The 17,519-nt window shown below is 41.5% G+C and overlaps 1 protein-coding gene across 3 annotated transcripts in view; it reads right to left on the bottom strand.

Moving 5' to 3' along the window:
* LOC144696691 (protein FAM118A-like) overlaps nucleotides 1–16,705 on the bottom strand; it is a 75,131-nt gene extending 58,426 nt beyond the window's left edge. For 2 of the 3 annotated variants that reach the window (XR_013580226.1, XM_078568293.1), the window contains exons 1-3: nucleotides 16,274–16,705; nucleotides 8,732–8,784; nucleotides 1,210–1,259 (exon numbers count right to left, since the gene is read on the bottom strand). Coding sequence is in view for 2 of the 3 variants with exons in the window: in XM_078568293.1 (XP_078424419.1) it covers nucleotides 1,210–1,259; nucleotides 8,732–8,746 (65 nt within the window). In the remaining variant the exon portion in view is untranslated. Of the gene's footprint in view, nucleotides 1–1,209; nucleotides 1,260–8,731; nucleotides 8,785–14,644; nucleotides 14,685–16,273 lie in introns of those variants that run through there. The other variant, XM_078568294.1, reaches the window with a different exon arrangement.
* Between the last annotated feature and the right edge of the window lie 814 nt (nucleotides 16,706–17,519).

Raw genomic sequence — 17,519 nt, 5'->3', positions numbered from 1 at the left:
AAGCATGTAAATTATCCATATACAAAGTATATTCACATCCGCATTATTCCATTCCCTCACACTAAAAGGCAGGAATAAAATGCAGGCTCTAGGCTCCAAACTCTCTCAGTAATTTGACAAAAATTCTTGAAAGTCTGTTGACATCACCTCACGGTCATTTCCAATAATTAGTTTTGGGTGTACACAAAACTTATTTTGCTTGCTTCAATGGCAATGTGGCATATTTAAAGAAAATTGTAAATCTACCTTAATGAGCCAAAACTTATGCATCAAGATTTCAAATTTCCACTTCATGCCCATAATAATAAACAAGGGAAATTTTGTCAAATGGTCAACTGATAGAAAAATCACTAAATCTCCCACATCTCTTGGACACTGTATCCAAGTAATTCAATAGAAGCACAAAGAACTCCGTCCAGGTGAAATGCCTAGCCCCCATCTCCACTGTGAACAACTGGAACATTGGAACTTCTGTATCTGTACATTGAAGACTAATTCATCTCTACATGTCTTCTCCCATCATGGAAGTTCTCGCTTCTGGAAAGTCAGATCAACTGCCATAGTTTCAACCTGCTAACCTCTGAAGGAATGCGCAACTGGACTTTCGATTCTGGACTCTGAACTCACATGAAACCATTACTTTTATTTTTAATCGTGGTCTTGCCCTATCCCCTTTCTTTCTCTTATCCCTGTTTTATTGTATGAGTGCAAAAAGAGGCAGGCGTTGCAAAACCCCTCTCCTGCATTGCGTGTGTGTAACATAAACCAATCCTATTATTTTAACTTATCTCGAGTTTACTGAGCAGTTATTAATAGAGGATTGGATCACTCCAAACTGAAGGGTTGAGGAAAACACTCCACCACTTATAAAGGGGGGAAAATCAGAAATCAAAGTACCTTTCTGTTTATGAATGGGTAGTGAGAGGAGAAATCAGGGCTGTTTAAATTAATTCCCCTCCAGTCCATAACAAAATTTAGGCTTATTTAGCAGTTTCCTAATTCACCTTATTATTTCCAGCACCTGAAACAATGCAACTCGAAAATCTAAATTTGGCACCGTCCAATCATTATATCCTTGGTTTTTTTTTTATCTTTTAAACTTTAGTAATGCCATGCATTCATCTAATCGTATTAATTTTAAAAATCTCCACTCTTGGATCAGTCACATCAGTCCTTACACCATCGATCATATTTATTTCCGGTATTTACCTGGACTTCTGTTCAAGGTTTCGAGAAGGATTAACTAAATCCATGTGCACCTAAAAAACAGAAACATGTTCTTGTTCACAAATCAATGCCAAGACGGCCCACCATCAGTCTTACGAAAGCTAAATACTGCAGCTGCTAGAAATCTGAAAGAAAAACAGAAACGCTGGAGATACTCAACAGATCAGGCAGCCTCTGTGGAGAGAGAGAAATGCAGAAATACATACCGGTACAAAGGAAACAAGTTCTTCATTGTTTCTAAAAAATGAAATAAAGCCAATACATATTCATAAGGTAGAATTACTGTCAATGCTGTTCTTCTACAAGTACATTAGGTGTTTTGCCCTTACAATTCATAGCTTAATAGTTCCAATGTTGGGAGCAGACACTCTATAAACTACGGTCCTGCCTTTATACTCCTTGGTCTATTCATCTAGCAAGACAGATCAGTTAGAAAGATTAACTTGCCACACACAAAAGAAAAGGCTAATATTGCATACTGGGGATCATAAGATCATAAAAAGAGTAGTAGGAGTAGGCCATTTGGCCCATTGAGCCAGTTCTGCCTTTCAATAACATCATGGGTGATCTGATTCTGGCCTTAACTCCACTTTCCTGCCTGCCCCTAAAACCCTTGACTCCCATTTCAATCAAAAATCTGTCGAGCTCAGATTTGAATATATTCAATGAGCCAACCTCCACTGCTCTCTGGTGAAGAGAATTCCAAAGACTACCAACCCTTTGGGAGAAGAAAAACACCTCCTCATCGCTGTCTTAAATGGGAAATCCCTTAACTTTAAACAGTGCCCCTTAGAATTCCCTCCTTCGGGGAATCGAGAATTCTCAGCATCTACTCTGTGAAGCTGCCCTCAGAATTTTACATGTTTCAATAAGATCTCATTCTTCTAAACCCCAATGAGTATAGACCCAACCTGCTCAACCTCCTCATCAAGACAATCCCTTCATCCCAGGAATCAACCTAGTGAACCTTCTCTGAACAGCATGCAATGCAAGGACATACCTACTTAAACAAGGATACCAAAACAGAACTTTACAGGGCATTGATGAGACTGCACCTGTAATTATAGCAGGATTTCCCTAATTTTATATTCCACCCTTTTCAATAAATGGCAACATTTCCTTTGCCTTCAAAGTTACTCGCTGTACCTGCATGCTAACATTTTGTGATTCATGTGCAAGGACACCCAAATTCCTTTGTACTGCAGCATTCTGCAGTCTCCTTCCACTTAAATAACATTCTGCTTTTCTATTCTTCCGAGGACATGTTCACATTTTCCCACATTATACTCCATCTGCCAAATGTATGCTCACTCACTTAACCAATTATTATCTCTTTGCAGGTTCTTTGTACCCTTCTCACAATCTGCTTTCCAATCTTTCTATCAACAACAAATTTGGCTGAAGTACAGTTTGGTCCTTCATCCAAGTCTTTAATATAGATCGTAAATAGTTGAGGATCCAGCAATGATCCACGAGATACTCCATACTAGTTACAGTTTGCAAACCTGAAACTGACCCATTTTTCCTGACATTGTTTCCTGTTAGCCAATCCTCTATCCATGCTCATATATTACCCCCAACACCAGGAACTTTTATCTTGTGGAGTATCCTTTTACGTGGCACCAAATGCCTTTTGGAAATCCAAATACAGGACATCTACTAGTACCCCTTTATCCACCTTGCTTGTTACATCCTTAAAGAACTCTAATGAATATGTCAAACATGTCTTACCTTTCACAAAATCATGTTCACTCTGTCTGATTTTAATATGATTTACTAAACGCAGAGCCGCTACTTCCTTAAGAATGGATTCCAGCATTCTCCCAATGACAGATGTTAGACTAAGTGGCCTATAGTTTCTTGCTTTCTGTCTCCCTCCTTTCTTGAATAGGGCATTTGCACTCAACTGGGACTTTTCCAGAATCCAGAGAACTTTGGAAGATTACAACCAATGCGTCCACTATCACTGCAGCCACTTCTTTTAAGATCTTAGGCGGCAGGCCATCAGGTCCATGGGACTTGTCAGCTTTTAGTTCCATTAGTTTTCCCAGTACTTTTTTGCCAGTGATCGTGATTGTTTTGTTCCTCCCTTCCTTTTGCCCTTTGATTTCTTGCTGTTCTTGGAATGCATTTTGTGTCTTCTACTATGAAGACATACAAAATATTTGTTCAAAGTCCCTGCCATTTCCTTGTTTCCATTACTAATACATCAGTCTCACCCTCTAAGGAACCAAAACTCATTTTAGCTACTCTTTCTTTTCATATACATGAAGAAGCTTTTACTGACTGTTTTATATTTCTTGCTAGTTTTCTCTCATACTCCAATTTCTCCCTCTTTTTTCTTAGGTCATCCTTGGCTGATTTCTAGAATTTTCCCAATCTTCTTCCTACAATTAATCTTCTCAGCATTGCATGTCTTTTCCTTCAATTTGATACCGTCCTTAACTTTAGTTAGCCATGGACATTGCATCCTTCTGGTCGAGTCTTTCTTCCTCAATGAAATATACATTTGTTGAGAGTTAGGAAAAATCTCCTTAAATGTCTGTTACTACTTCTCTACCACCTTGCCTTTTAACCTATTTTTCCAGTCCACAGCAGCCAACTCAGTCTTCATACCTGAGTAATTGTCTTTAAGTTTAAGACACTGGTTTCATAACCACATTTCTCAACCTCTTATCTTGAGGATCCGTTACTAAGAGGTCATTAATTAATCCTGTCTTATTACACATTACCAGGTCCAAATTTGCCAGCTGCCTGGTTGAATCCAGGATGTATTATTCAAAGAAACTGTACCAAATATACTCTATGAACTCATCCATCAGGCTTTCTTTGCCAATTTGACTCATCCAATCTACACAAAAAATAAAATCGTCCACAATTATTGCAGTACTTCTCTTACAAGCCCCCATTATTTCTTGGTGTATACTGTCCTACACTATAGCTACTGTGAGAAGGTTATAAATTACCTCTGTTGTAGGCTGTTGGATATCATTTGATAGGCCTTAATGAGATCTTCAGTCTTAAATTGGTTAACTGTATTTATTAGCTACAAGAACTATGCACATATATACAGTAAAGGGTTCAAGCTGGAAGCTATCTCTGTGCTTGCTTGCCCACACGGCTCTGTCTAACACTAGGCTGACTCCTAGGTGCGGGTCATGTGTTCTTTTACATCACTGTGTGGACGGTACTGTTCTCAGTCCCACGATAACCCTATTTGTGCCAGACCCTTGTACTACACCTCCCCCCAAGTCTTTATCAAATGTATTTCAAGTTATTTTAGCTTAACCCTTGTATTTATAATGATTTATTACTACTCCATCTCCCCCCTTCAAGTCTATGAGTTCATAGGTTCAGGCAGTCTGGAGGCCTTATGACCCATCCATATCTCGTTCACACTACTTTTGAAGGAGTGGTAGGTTCTGTTGTTGCAGGTAAACTCAGTTGATTTGGAGGTTGTTCTGGCATGTGGGTATCTTTTTAGTTTTCCACTCCTTGGTATTGAACTGCTCTTTGTCAATTCAGCTGTTGTGCTGATAGGTGGTTGTTGTTTCATCCGTTTCTTTTGGATGATGAACGTTGTGCTTGTCTCCATGTCATTTTTTCCTTCTTCTTCCTTCCTCGTGTGGGTAGTTGTGATGTTCTCTGTCATGGAAGATGGCCATTCCTGTTATGAGGATGTGGGCTAAGCTCAGTTCACCTTGGCATTTGGCGTGTGGTGTGCTGTCAACAAAGTACGTCTGCTACTTAGCTTCAGCATCATCTATGGCACAGTCATGCTGGCTGGGAGTTGTAGCTTTTGCTCTGTGGTCGCAATGTTGACCTCAAAAACAGTCATGGAAGCTGAAGACTGTAGCTCTTCCAGATATTGGTTGCTCTTTTGTCTCTCCACCACTGGAGGCGTCATGGTAACCATCTCAGTGGTTGACTGGTCTGACCAATGAGGGTTTTCCGGCACCTGTAATTAAAATGGACAAACCTGCTCTACAAAGAGAGAAGACAGTTCAAAGCTGATGTCTCAGTCAGAATACTCTTTCTTGTTTGAGCTCTCAGGAATTTGCAGTTCTGTATAATTTACGACAGTGGTTGTCTTGACCTCATCTGCCATTTTGAAACGATTCAGGGCTAAACTGGTTATGGATGACATACATCAGCTCAAAGATTTTTTTGCCGCCAAACCTTGATGGTCTCAGAATCATGCCCATGACCAGAAGTCAGATTCCTCCAGGCACATAGAGTTGTGTGTTAATCGAAGCCAGAGGTGTCTCACCACAGTTCTTTGTCCAATAGGACTGTAACACTGGCTCCTGTGTGCAATTTAAAGTTTGAGATGGCCATTAACTGAAATGTCTGCATTACAATACAAAAACCCTGGATCTTTATACAATGCAAAATGATCTGATCAGAGTAGCCATTATCCCGCAGGATGTCTTTGATGCACCTTATTTCAGCATCAAGCTTACATGGTCCTACTTACAAGGCTGATTGTAAAGCCAATCTTATAGCGCATGGAACCATAAGAATGCCAACACATATATTGACCAGTGAAGATAGGCTTGCAGAAGACCAGTGTGATGTGTGATGCTACATATGTAGACCACACATCCCAAAGACTGGCGGATTGTATTAAACAGCACATCCCCTCCATTGTTTGCAACAGGCAAGGCACACACCATACCAAACCAGCCCGTGCTTGCAAAGCTCAAAACACATTATCCAAGATGAGATTCTGCAAATGGGCAACATTTGCTAAATGATCCTCAGCGTGCTAAGAATTATGCTGACAACCAATTTAAGACAGTCAGTCGGGCTTGCAGTGTGGCGCATTTGCGTGTACTGGAAACTACATATATTAATACACAGGACCCTGTTCTTTGCAGACAGAAAGAACATGTATACATATTGGGCCTGTTTCAGCTAAGCAAAATCCATGACATTCATTGGTTCATTCCTCAAGGCAATGCCTTGACCAGAGTCAGGCTGCCTGGTTTAAATTTCAAACAATGCTTGGCAGTTAACTGTCAGTCACCATAAACTGGTGCATTTTCCATGGCAACATCTCTGCCAGGGTCTACTTGCCAACCAATCAGCACTCTCTTCTCATATAGTTTAAATTTGTTGTTTTCCCTTACATTTTACAAGAATACATTGTCCTGATGAATGTAAGACAAAAAACTTCGACAAAATGTCTTTTATTTTCAACAATACTCAAGAACTAAAATCATTTCTCACTACTGAACTGATCATATCCTTTATTATCAGAGCTACCCCACCTCCTTTTCCTTTCTTCCTGTCCTTAAAAATGTCAGGTACCCTTGAATATTCAAGTGCCAGCTAGGTCACTTTGCAAATGTGTCTCTGTAACATCTATCAGATCATCCTCATTTATTTCTATTTGTGCTTTCAATTCATCCATCTTGTTACAAATGCTGTGTGCATTCAAATAAAGAGTCTTTAATTATGTCTTCTTACCATTTTACCCTGCTCTGGGCCTATTTGCTGGTGCACTCATGTTTTTACACTCTACACCTTCCAGTCATGCTCTGGTTGTCATTCCCCACATTGCTACCCTGCATTATTGTCTTGTCCTTTCTCTTAAACTTTCCAAATCTCCTCTCACGTGAACCCTCCCCTCACCCCTCCTCCGCCACCAACTATTTAATTTAAAGCCCTCTAGCTATCTAAAGCCCTAGTTATAAAATTCCCCAGGGCACTGGTCTCAGCATGGTTCAGGTGAAAACCATCTCAAAGGTACAGCTCCTTCTTTCCCTAGTACTGGTGCCAATGCCCCATGAATTGAAACCCATTTCTCCCAAACCAATCTTTGAGCCATGAATTCAACTCTCGGATTTAATTAAGCTTATATCAATTTGCCTGTAGCTCAGGTAGTAATCCAGAAATTATTACTTTTATGGTTCTGCTTGTTAATTTAGCCCCAACTGCTCAGACTCCCTCAGCAAAACCTCTTTCTTAGTCCTACAAACATGGTTGGTACCCACAGGGGCCACAACAACTGGATCCTTCCCCTCACAGTCATTGGTTCATTAGTGCCCCCCTGCACTATGGTGCTGTGGTCAGTTTGGTCATCTTCCCTGCAGTCCCTGCTCTCGCCCAATAAGCTGCAAGAACATCAAACCTGTTGGACAATTGCAAGAGCTGAGGCTCCTACATTGTCATCTTCTGGATACCAATACCTGTCTTACAGTCACACCCTCCTGTCCCTAACAAGGGATGACTGCCTCCTGAAACAAAGTGTCCAGGTAACTTTCCCCTCCTGATGCATCGCAATATCCAAAGCTTGGACTCCAGCTCATCAATGCAGAGCCAAAGTTCCTAGAGCTGCAGATGTGTACTGAAGATGTAGTTGCCACAGATCACACAGATGTCCACCAGCTCACACACACTCCAACGGTAACATATCACCTGCCCTGCCATCTTTATTATGTTTTATTCCACGAATTAGATTTCAAGTTTAGAAATATTACTCAATGATTATTTATATTTAGCTATATTGAGATTAACTAGTTACACTACAAATTTAATACAATATTTACATCCCCAGTACTCATTAAAACTACTGCTCCAGTTTAGAGAGCAGAAAATCTTAAAACTTACCAACCAGTCAACTACCTGCTCACCTAATTAATGTCTCCAGGCTTCAGCTCTCAGATCTCTCCATCTCTGGCCCAATCATTTTTCGTATAAGACCAGAACAGTGCCTCATCCCTGAATGCACCAAATTCCCTCACTTACCAAATTCCCAGAGTTAAGCACTCTGTCTTGCTGCACTCAAAAAAGTTACCACCAGTGTGCCACTTACTTTGTGGGCATTCAAAACCTCCTGCATTTATACAGAAGTAGCAAAATTCCTCTCAACAAAACCTTACATTTCTACAGCATTCATCACATGCTGTGAAATGTCACAAAGCACTTAACGTGGAAGGGAAAAACTTGGCTTCCTGGAGTTCTATAAATTCAATTTTGTTTTATTTTCCTGTTATTCCTGCTGCAAGCATTTCATTTTTTAGGTAGTAATTCCTCCAGTTTATTTTCTTCTTTTTAGCATTTGTCTCTTTTCCAAAACCTGTACAGGCATTCTTTACTTCTACACAAATAACATCCATGAGGTCATCTGCAAATTATTGCCCTTCTTGTTATTTTTGTACACATGTATATTTTGACTTCTAAGGACTCCTAATAACTCAAGTTTAAATTCTGCTCAATTAGTCACTTTACCTTCCCACCACACCCCGCCCCCCACCTCAAATTAACTTTTCAGTCAGCTATTTTGATGCATCGTGTCAGCTGGAGCAACATAATGCTCCATACTGAACCTGCCTGTACTCACATCTCCACATTGACATGAATCCAGGAAAGAACATACATAGAAAAATCCTTAAGTTCTCGAGAAAATGGTTGGTCAAAAGATTTGTTAGCCCACCTTCACATGCTATTTGCTTGTTAAAAAAAGACCATTCTTGACAGTAATAAACACAAAACTCACTTTGTCGTCGGACATTTGTTGGTCTTCGTTGGGCTCTATTCACTTCTCTCTCCCTGTGTGAAATTAAAAAGAATAACCATGGATGAGGAAGGTCATTCATCTCAGCTTGATTCATCTATCCAGAGCCTCCAACATCATGCAATTCAACTTCTTGCAAATGATTTGAGTATTTGACTTCTCTATTCCATTGGGCAATTTATTCCAAATGTTGATCACTTTTATTTTGTGAAGAATTTCCTAATATTAAAGGTATGCTTCTTTAATTTGAACCATTTATTGAGTTTCTGAATCCAGCTCATTCACGTAAATTAGAAACCGTAGCGGTTTAGATTTCCATTTAGATGTCCCATTCAGTACTTCGCCCCTCCAACTCCCTCATACAGGCACAACTTTTCTGATGAATACTTGTTCTATCCTACCCTTGAACTAGCATTTTATCCATTCCCAGGGTTTAGAATGAATCCCCACATCTCCTCTGCAATCTTCATTCAGGTTTGCTTCAACACGCCCTCCCCTCCTCCCATCCCTTATGAAGAGGACCTCCAGCCTTGCAGCCTGGAGGAGAAGCTGCAGGGAGGCATTGTTGCACTCAGGGGCCATCCCAGGTCTTCCTTCTGCCAGTGTTGCTGTGGCCTTCCACTGTGCTCCTTGGTTAGTTTGAGTATTCAGTGAAGGGGGAACCAGGAGCAAAGCCACTCAAGCCAACAGGAGCAGGACAGAGTCCTTTATTCAGCCAGCAATGAATGCAGAGCTGGCAGCCCTTTAAATGTGGCACCTGCCAGTGTGTCAGCTGACACTAAACTCACTGCCAGTGTTGCAGCTTTGGGCCAGGAACTTGATGCGCATCTCCCTCCTTAATTGGATAGCCTCCATGCTTCATGGTCCTTAACTGGCTGGCTACCACGAGATTGCACGTGGTCAGCCAATTAACAACCAAACAGAAATGGCGCCGTGACCTGTGCCCTCAAGAGAAAATGCAGCTCCATCACTCTCAAATTCCCTTCCAAGTCATACGCCATTCTGACTTAAACATAATTTTGCTATTCTTTCATCATCACTGGGGCAAAAATCCTGAAATTCATTATTTAACACAATCATCAATGGCAGCACCATTGTCACAAGGTCTGCAGCAGCTCTCAGGGGAACTAGGGATGGGCAATAAATGCAGTCATCACAACATCCTGAAAACAAATAACAGAAACAATCCAGAGCATGATCTGCTAGATGCAAATGTAGGGGGAAAATGTGATGCCTCTGCTGTTTGGCACTAAACAAAAGAATGGAGAAAAACATATTGCAACGGGCAAGCACACATTATAAAGCTGAATACACCATAGCCAAAACATTTCAGCTCACAGTTCCTTATCAGCGTTACTGACATTCCTTAGCATATTCCCATGCACAGCAATCCACATCTGCTACGCACAGTGCTTGAAAAATATTGCATATTTTATCTAAAGATCCCAGTGCAATTTGGTATTTCTTGGTAAATTAGAGATTTACAAGGGTACAAGAAGCTACTGTGCTTCCTACCATGGAGTACACAACATGGGCAGTGAGGTCTTAGGCTAATGCTTTTTCTGTGGCATTTCTTGTAGGATAAGGTCACCTTTTCATAACTGGAAAAATATTCCCTTGGCAAAGTGTGCACTGCTAACATGGTTCTCCTTCAAACAGCAAGAGATTTGGCAAGTTACCCAAATATCAGTCATTCCCATCTTTCTTTATACACTGGCATTGTCATATGTTGTCACTTGGAAACTATGCTCCATTGTCATTACCCACTCACCACAGCAGTGAAGGTTTCTAGAACAGGTTCTATAATGTGCCTCATTTCCAGTAACAAAAATCAGTCCTCTGCACTGGCAGAGCTTGCCATTGGGATAGTCACCAGGCTATCCCAAACTCCTGTCACTGATTCAATATCTCCTTCCAGAGATCTCAGGTTCTGATGTCATGGGTTGAGCATTGGGTGGTGTGCTAAACGTTATATCCACTTTCCTCAATCATCATGCTAATGCCAAAATGAATAATAGGTAAAATATCATCAACAAATTTAACTTTGCACAAAAAACATTTTTTTCCAATTTCAGCTCCAGCTGTGTGCAGTGGCATTGAAGCCACGCCCACAATGACACTTGAAATTTAAATCCAAACGCCTGAAATTCAAAATATCTGTCAAGGTGATTGCCCCTCTGACTTGGCCTTGCCTCAGAGCTTCTTCAATAAGGAACACAACAAGCAGCTGAGTGTGGAAATCCATATCAATACAATCAAGCAGCACAATCGAAATTTTCCTCTCTTTCTCCAGCAATACAGCTAATATCAGCCACATTGGGGGCGGGGGGTGGGGGGGACTGAAAGTGGCAGTGAACAATACTGTGCCAAGTGATTTCAAATCAAATTTTATTGTTACTAAACATTAAAAGGCAAACAACTCTCCCCCACCTCCTCCAACCCCACCCTATTATAAAACTGCCACATACTTTGGGGCTCAGGTGGCAATAAAAAAAATTTTGCTTGGCAACTTATTACAACTAGACCATTTGAGGGGTTGTTGCAAAAACGTGAAGCCGTCTTACACTATTACATACAGAAATATGAAGTGGGGGGGTGGTAGCCTGTAAAATAACTTCCCTCTAAAATATTGTGCACGACATTTCTCTGTAATACTCACTGAAACAATTATCATTGTATTAAAATTTCTACATCCTTACAAATTTGGATTGTATCTGGAAAGAATATTTAAGCTACAGTGAACTATTACAGGATTGTCACTACTGAAGGAAGGGAAACATGAATCTTAGATCATAAATCATTACACATGAGAACGGTAGCAGGGTACTTATGTAATGGGAATAGCAATCCAGGAACAAGTCCAAATTCACCTCCTTGCCATCCCGTCCCCCTACTTGTTCAATATGCTCGCAACATGTGGCGAATCGGCCACAAAGATGTGGTGAATTGACACTGGTCATTTTTAGAGCAGTCTGCCTGAATTGAGTAAGGAAGAATCAATCACATTGCTATTAGATAGGAATCTCATCTTGGTCAGCCAGTGACTATGTTTATCAAAGTACAGTTCAGTTGTTAGGTTTCAAGTGACCTGGAATCTAAAGGGCCTCTTGCTCAACAAATCAAGAAAAGTAGTCTGCCGATTGTTACCTTCTCTGTTCCTGTTCTCTCTGGCTGCCTCTAACTGATGATACATTCAGATCTGTCTGACCACTCCGTGAAGAACTGTGAAAGCAGGGCTGGCCTTCAGAAGGACAGCAGTCCGATTGCTCAAAATTTTCTTGGGGAATCTAGTGACACAGGGAATGATAACTGAAGAATAGCTTTAGCTGGTAGCTAGCAACTTTCACAAAACGGTTGATATGTCTGGCAGCCAATGAGGGTTGAAAGGTTCAATTTTGACAAGCTGGGGTGGTGCAGCAACATCCAAATTTGTTCAGCCTTCAGCTTAATTGATCTGTTGAAATAAGCAATTGAAAGGAATAGAGCACTGATGGCGTGAAAGGAAAGATTACAGGAGATTGGCCCATGAGCTGAAGGTCTATTAAATGTTCAGACACACTGTTCAGAAATAGCAGATGACAGAGCGTAGTCAAGGCAAGAGTCAGAGCGCAGAAGCCAGTAGGTGGAGATTGGTTGGTTTTTTTTCCCCTCCCCTAGTCTCCTAATATATCAATTCTGATAAAATAGAGGCAGTTTACACTTGAAGAATTTCTTTTTTAATTAAACTGTTACAGTCAGGAACAGAACACTTCAGTTAATAAATTGCCACCATCCTTTGGGAAGTGTATACAGCAGGCTTGCTTTGCAGAACAGTTGGATTGCTGAAGAAATTTTTTCTCTCAGAGGGCCATGAGTCTTTGGAACTCTCTTCCCTGAGAGCAGCAGAGGCAGGGTCATTGAAAATTTTTAAGGCAGAGGTAGATAGATTCTTGACTGACAAGGGAGTCGAGATTTATCTACGGTAGGCAGAATGTGGAGTTGAGGCCACAATCAGATCAGCCCTGATCTTGTTGAATGGTGAAGTAGGCTCGAGGCACAAAATGGCCTACTCCAGCTCCTAATTCGTATGTTTGTATGTATGTTTGTATTGCAAAATTCTTTTGAACATGTTCTCCTGGTTCTAAGTGAATGTATCAGTTTTAATTGATGACGGTTTAAAACCTCAATCCATTTCCAAAGGAGTACACTTGTTTTATTAATATTGCACACATTTTGTATCATGTGGTAAACATGTGTGAGAAACTTGGGGCGGAACCAACTGTGCTAAACTTAATTAAGGGTAATGAGAAAGGAATGAGGGCAGAGTTGGCTGGAGTGGACTAGGAAAAGAGTTTAGCACGAAAGATAGTTGATGAACAATGGCAGGCGTTTAAGAAAATAGTTCATGACTCACAACAAAGATATATCCCAGAGAGGAAGAAGGATTCTAAGAAGGGGATAAACCAACCCTGGTTAACTGAGGAAGTTAAGTATCAAATTGAAAGAAAAAACATACAACGTGGCAAAGATTAGTGGCAAACCAGAGGATTGGGAAAGTTTTAATAAACAACAAAAGATTACCAAAAAAAAGGAGAAAATAAACTTTGAGGGTACACTAGCAAGTAATATAAAAATGAACAGCAAGAGCTTCTTTAAATATATAAAAAGGAAGAGAGAAGCCAAAGTGAACATAGGCTCCTTAGAGAATGAGGCTGTGGAAATAATAATGGGGAATCAGGAAATGGCAGAGGAGTTGAATAAACACTTTGCATCAGTTTTCACAGTAAAAGACACTAAAAGCATTCCAAAAATACTAAATAATCAATGAGCAAAAAGGGGGATGGCAACCTGTAACTAGTGGAGTGCCACAGGGATCAGTGCTGGGGCCACAATTATTTACAACATATATTAATGACTTGGGTGAGGGAAGTGAATGTACTATTGCCAAGTTTGTAGATGACACAACAATAGGTGGGAAGGCAAGAGCTGAGGATGACACAAAGAGTCAGAGGGACATGGACATAGGTTAAGTGAGTGGGAAAAAACTTGGCAGATGGATAATGTGGGAAAATGTGAGGTTATGCACTTTGGCAGGAAGAATAGAGAAGCTGATTATTATTTAAACGGAGAAAGACTGCAGAAAGCTGCAGCACAGAGGGATTTGGGGGTCCTCATGCACGAATCACAAAAAACTAGCATACAGGTTCAGCAGGTAATAGGGAAGGCAAATGGAATGTTGGCCTTTATTTCAAAGGGAATACAAGGCACATGTTGGACTGCACCTAGAATACTGTGCACAGTTTGGTCCCCTTATCTAAGGAAAGATATACTGGCATTGGAGGCAGTCCAGAGAAGATTCACTAGGTTGATCCCTGGTGTGGAGGGATTTTCTTATGAGGAGAGGTTGAGTAGGTTGGGCCTGTACTCATTGGAGTTGAGAAGAATAAGAGGCGACCTTATTGAAACATATAAAATTCTTAGGGGGCTTGACAGGGTAGATGCTGAGAGGTTGTTTCCCCTTGTGGAAGGATCTAAGACCAGAGGGCATAGTCTCAGAGTAAGGGATTGCCCATTTAAGACAGAGATGAGGAGGAATTTCTTCTCTCAGGGGGTAGTGAATCTGTGGAATTGTTTACCGCAGAGGGCTGTAGAGTCTCGGTCGTTAAGTGTATTCAAGACCAAGACAGACAGATTTTTAATCACTAAGGGAATCAAGGGTTATGGGGAAAAGGCAGGAAAGTGGAGTTGAGGATTATCAGATCAGCCATGATCTCATTCAATGGCGGAGCAAACTCAATGGGCCGAATGGCCCACTTTTGCTTCTATGTCTATGGCAGCCTGATTTCCACCAGTTTGTCAAGAATAAAAATCCTATTGGGCAACACTGTTTTAGAGAAGGAAATCTTCCATGCTTACCCAGTCTTGCCTACATGTTACTCCAGACGCACAGCAATGTTAAAAACAAAAAGCTAAAAGCTACTGCGGATGCTGGAGATCCAAAACAAAAACAGAATTACCTGGAAAAACTCAGCAGGTCTGGCAGCATCGGTGGAGAAGAAATCAGCTAACGTTTCGAGTCTTCATGACCCTTCGGCAGAACTGAAGCATAGTTAGGAGAAAGGTGAAATATAAGCTGGTTTAAGGTGGGGGGGCGGGGGGGAGAGAGAAGTTGAGGGTGTGGTGATTGTGGAGATAAGCAAGCAGTGATAGGAGCAGATAATCAAAAGATGTCACAGACAAAAGGATCAAAGAGGTGTTGAAGGTGGTGATATTGTCTAAGAAAAGTGCTAATTAAGAATAGAAGACAGGACACTCAAGGTACAGCAAGGTACAGCTCTAGTGGGGGTGGGGTGGAAAGACTAACAAAGTTTTAGTTTTAGATTTAAAAATAATGGAAATAGGTGGGAAAAGAAGAATCTATATAAATTATTGAAAAAAAAGGGAGGGGGGAGAAACGGGGTGGGGATGGGGGGAGGGGGAGTTTAAGATCTAAAGTTGTTGAATTCAATATTCAGCCCGGAAGGCTGTAAAGTGCCTAGTCGGAAGATGAGGTGCTGTTCCTCCAATTTGCGTTGGGCTTCACTGGAACAATGCAGCAAGCCAAGGACAGACATGTGGGCAAGAGAACAGGGTGGAGTGTTAAAATGGCAAGCGACAGGGAGGTTTTGGTCTTTCTTGCGGACAGACCTGCAAAGCGGTCGCCCAGTTTGCGTTTGGTCTCTCCAATGTAGAGGAGACCGCATTGGGAGCAACGAATGCAGTAGACTAAGTTAGGGGAAATGCAAGTGAAATGCTGCTTCACTTGAAAGGAGTGTTTGGGCCCTTGGACGGTGAGGAGAGAGGAAGTGAAGGGGCAGGTGTTGCATCTTCTGCGTGGGCATGGGGAGGTGCCATAGGTGGGGGTTGAGGAGTAGGGGGTGATGGAGGAGTGGACCAGGGTGTCCCGGAGGGAATGATCCCTACGGAATGCCGTCGGGGTGGGGTGAAGGGAAGATGTGTTTGGTGGTGGCATCATGCTGGAGTTGGCGGAAATGGCGGAGGATGCACAGCAATGTGGTTGACTTTTAACTGCCCTCTGAACTGGCCAGCAAGCCTCTCAGTTACCACAGAAGTGCACACCACCTTCAAGAGCAATTAGGGATGGGTGATAAATGCTGCCTTTGCCAGAAAAGCCCATAAATGAATAAAAATGAAGCACATTTGTACATTATGGCATATATATTTTAAGCAGCCTGCCTATGGAAGTATTGATACATAAATTAACGCTCCTGACAATACTGAAGGGAGATTCACCAAGGGTATAGAACAGGAATAGTCAGAAGGTGGGAAGAACAACTTTCCCACATCAGCTGGGGGTGGTTTTTCCATATTAAACTCAACTGAAAAGCTTAAGAACAAAAATCATTCCGCTGAAAACATTTAAAGTGACACATTTTTAAGTTACTACGGCCAAAATAGTTTACAATTAGGAAGGGACGTTTCAAATGATAGGGGTCTCCGATTTTCAAGAACTTTTACTGCATCTGTCAAAAATGTACTTCTTACCTGCATTTGTTCCCTTCCTCTCCGATGGAATTATTAGTGTAAACGCAGACGGAAGGAGGAAGGCGGAAGCTGGGAGAGGAGATCGAGAAAGCAGCTGCAAAGCCCTTTCCCTATTTCTCCACAAGAGGAACTACTAAGTGTATTGCCAACTAAAAGAAGTGTAACAAGGGAAATTAAAAGCGTGTTCTTGTCTTTATTCTGAAATCATTATGAATGTCTGGGGCCGGCTCTGCGCTGTGTTTGGAGAGTGGCTCTGCCCGGCTCGCGCACCAGCGGTTGCTCTCCCGCCTCCCGAGGGCGGACTCGAGCGAGCGAGCGAACGAACCGTCACTTGTCGCGCGGGGCTTCTTTCAAATAATTGCCGATTCTTTTCAGTTGAATCGCCACAAGGATCCAGAGAGTGCTCATCCAAACCCTGTCCGCCTACAATCCTCCTCGACACGCAGGAGTAAATGGAACCACCAAAAAAGGTTCCGCCGCTCCTCTGCCAGCCTTCCAGAGATGGCTTCAGCGAAAGGTTGCGAGGATGCTGCGATGCGCCGTTCTTCTCCGCTGCATCATTTCATCCAATCCAAATGTCCCCGAGGGTCCGTTGTTGGTAAATTCACAGTTAACCCCTTTATTTTAACCACCAATGTGAAATTGGATTAAAATTGGCACCACTGCCTTTATCTTCACATTGAAATGTAGCTGGATCATGAGAAAATATTTTTGGTTGGAATAATTGCGAATAAAATGTCAAAAATCAAAACTCATAGAGGGCAGGTATTCCTGGAAAACAAACCTGATGTCTTAAGCGTTCACATCACTCTTCAGTAAATAGAATGACATATTAATTACATGAAAACTTGCCATTCAGCCCGACTAGTTCTGTTAATGTTTATCCCCCATGCCGTCAGTGATGCAAATCCCATGTGCTTGCCTTTTCCCATATCCCTTTATTCCCATTTCTGATGTTAATATTGCTTCTGTTTCCATCAATTCCACAGCCTCTGTGTAAAGTTCCTCCTGCCTTCAAATTGCACTTTTGCCTACTTTAAAAAAAAGAAAGTGCTTTTCAAGAGCACCAGATGTCCCAAAGCACTTTACAGTCAATGAGGTACTTTTAAAGTGCAGTCATTATTGTAATGTAGGAAATGTGGCAGCCTATTTGCACACAGCAAGCTCTCACAAATAGCACTGAAAATAACCAGATAGTCTGTTTTTGTGATGCTGATTGAGAGATAGATATTTACCAGGATACCAG

The sequence above is a fragment of the Cetorhinus maximus genome, chromosome 22 (assembly GCF_964194155.1).
Source record: "Cetorhinus maximus chromosome 22, sCetMax3.hap1.1, whole genome shotgun sequence".
In the NCBI taxonomy this organism is placed as follows: Eukaryota; Metazoa; Chordata; class Chondrichthyes; order Lamniformes; family Cetorhinidae; genus Cetorhinus; species Cetorhinus maximus.
The sequence above is the reverse complement of the archived record's forward strand: the minus strand, read 5'-3'. Positions and strand labels throughout refer to the sequence as shown.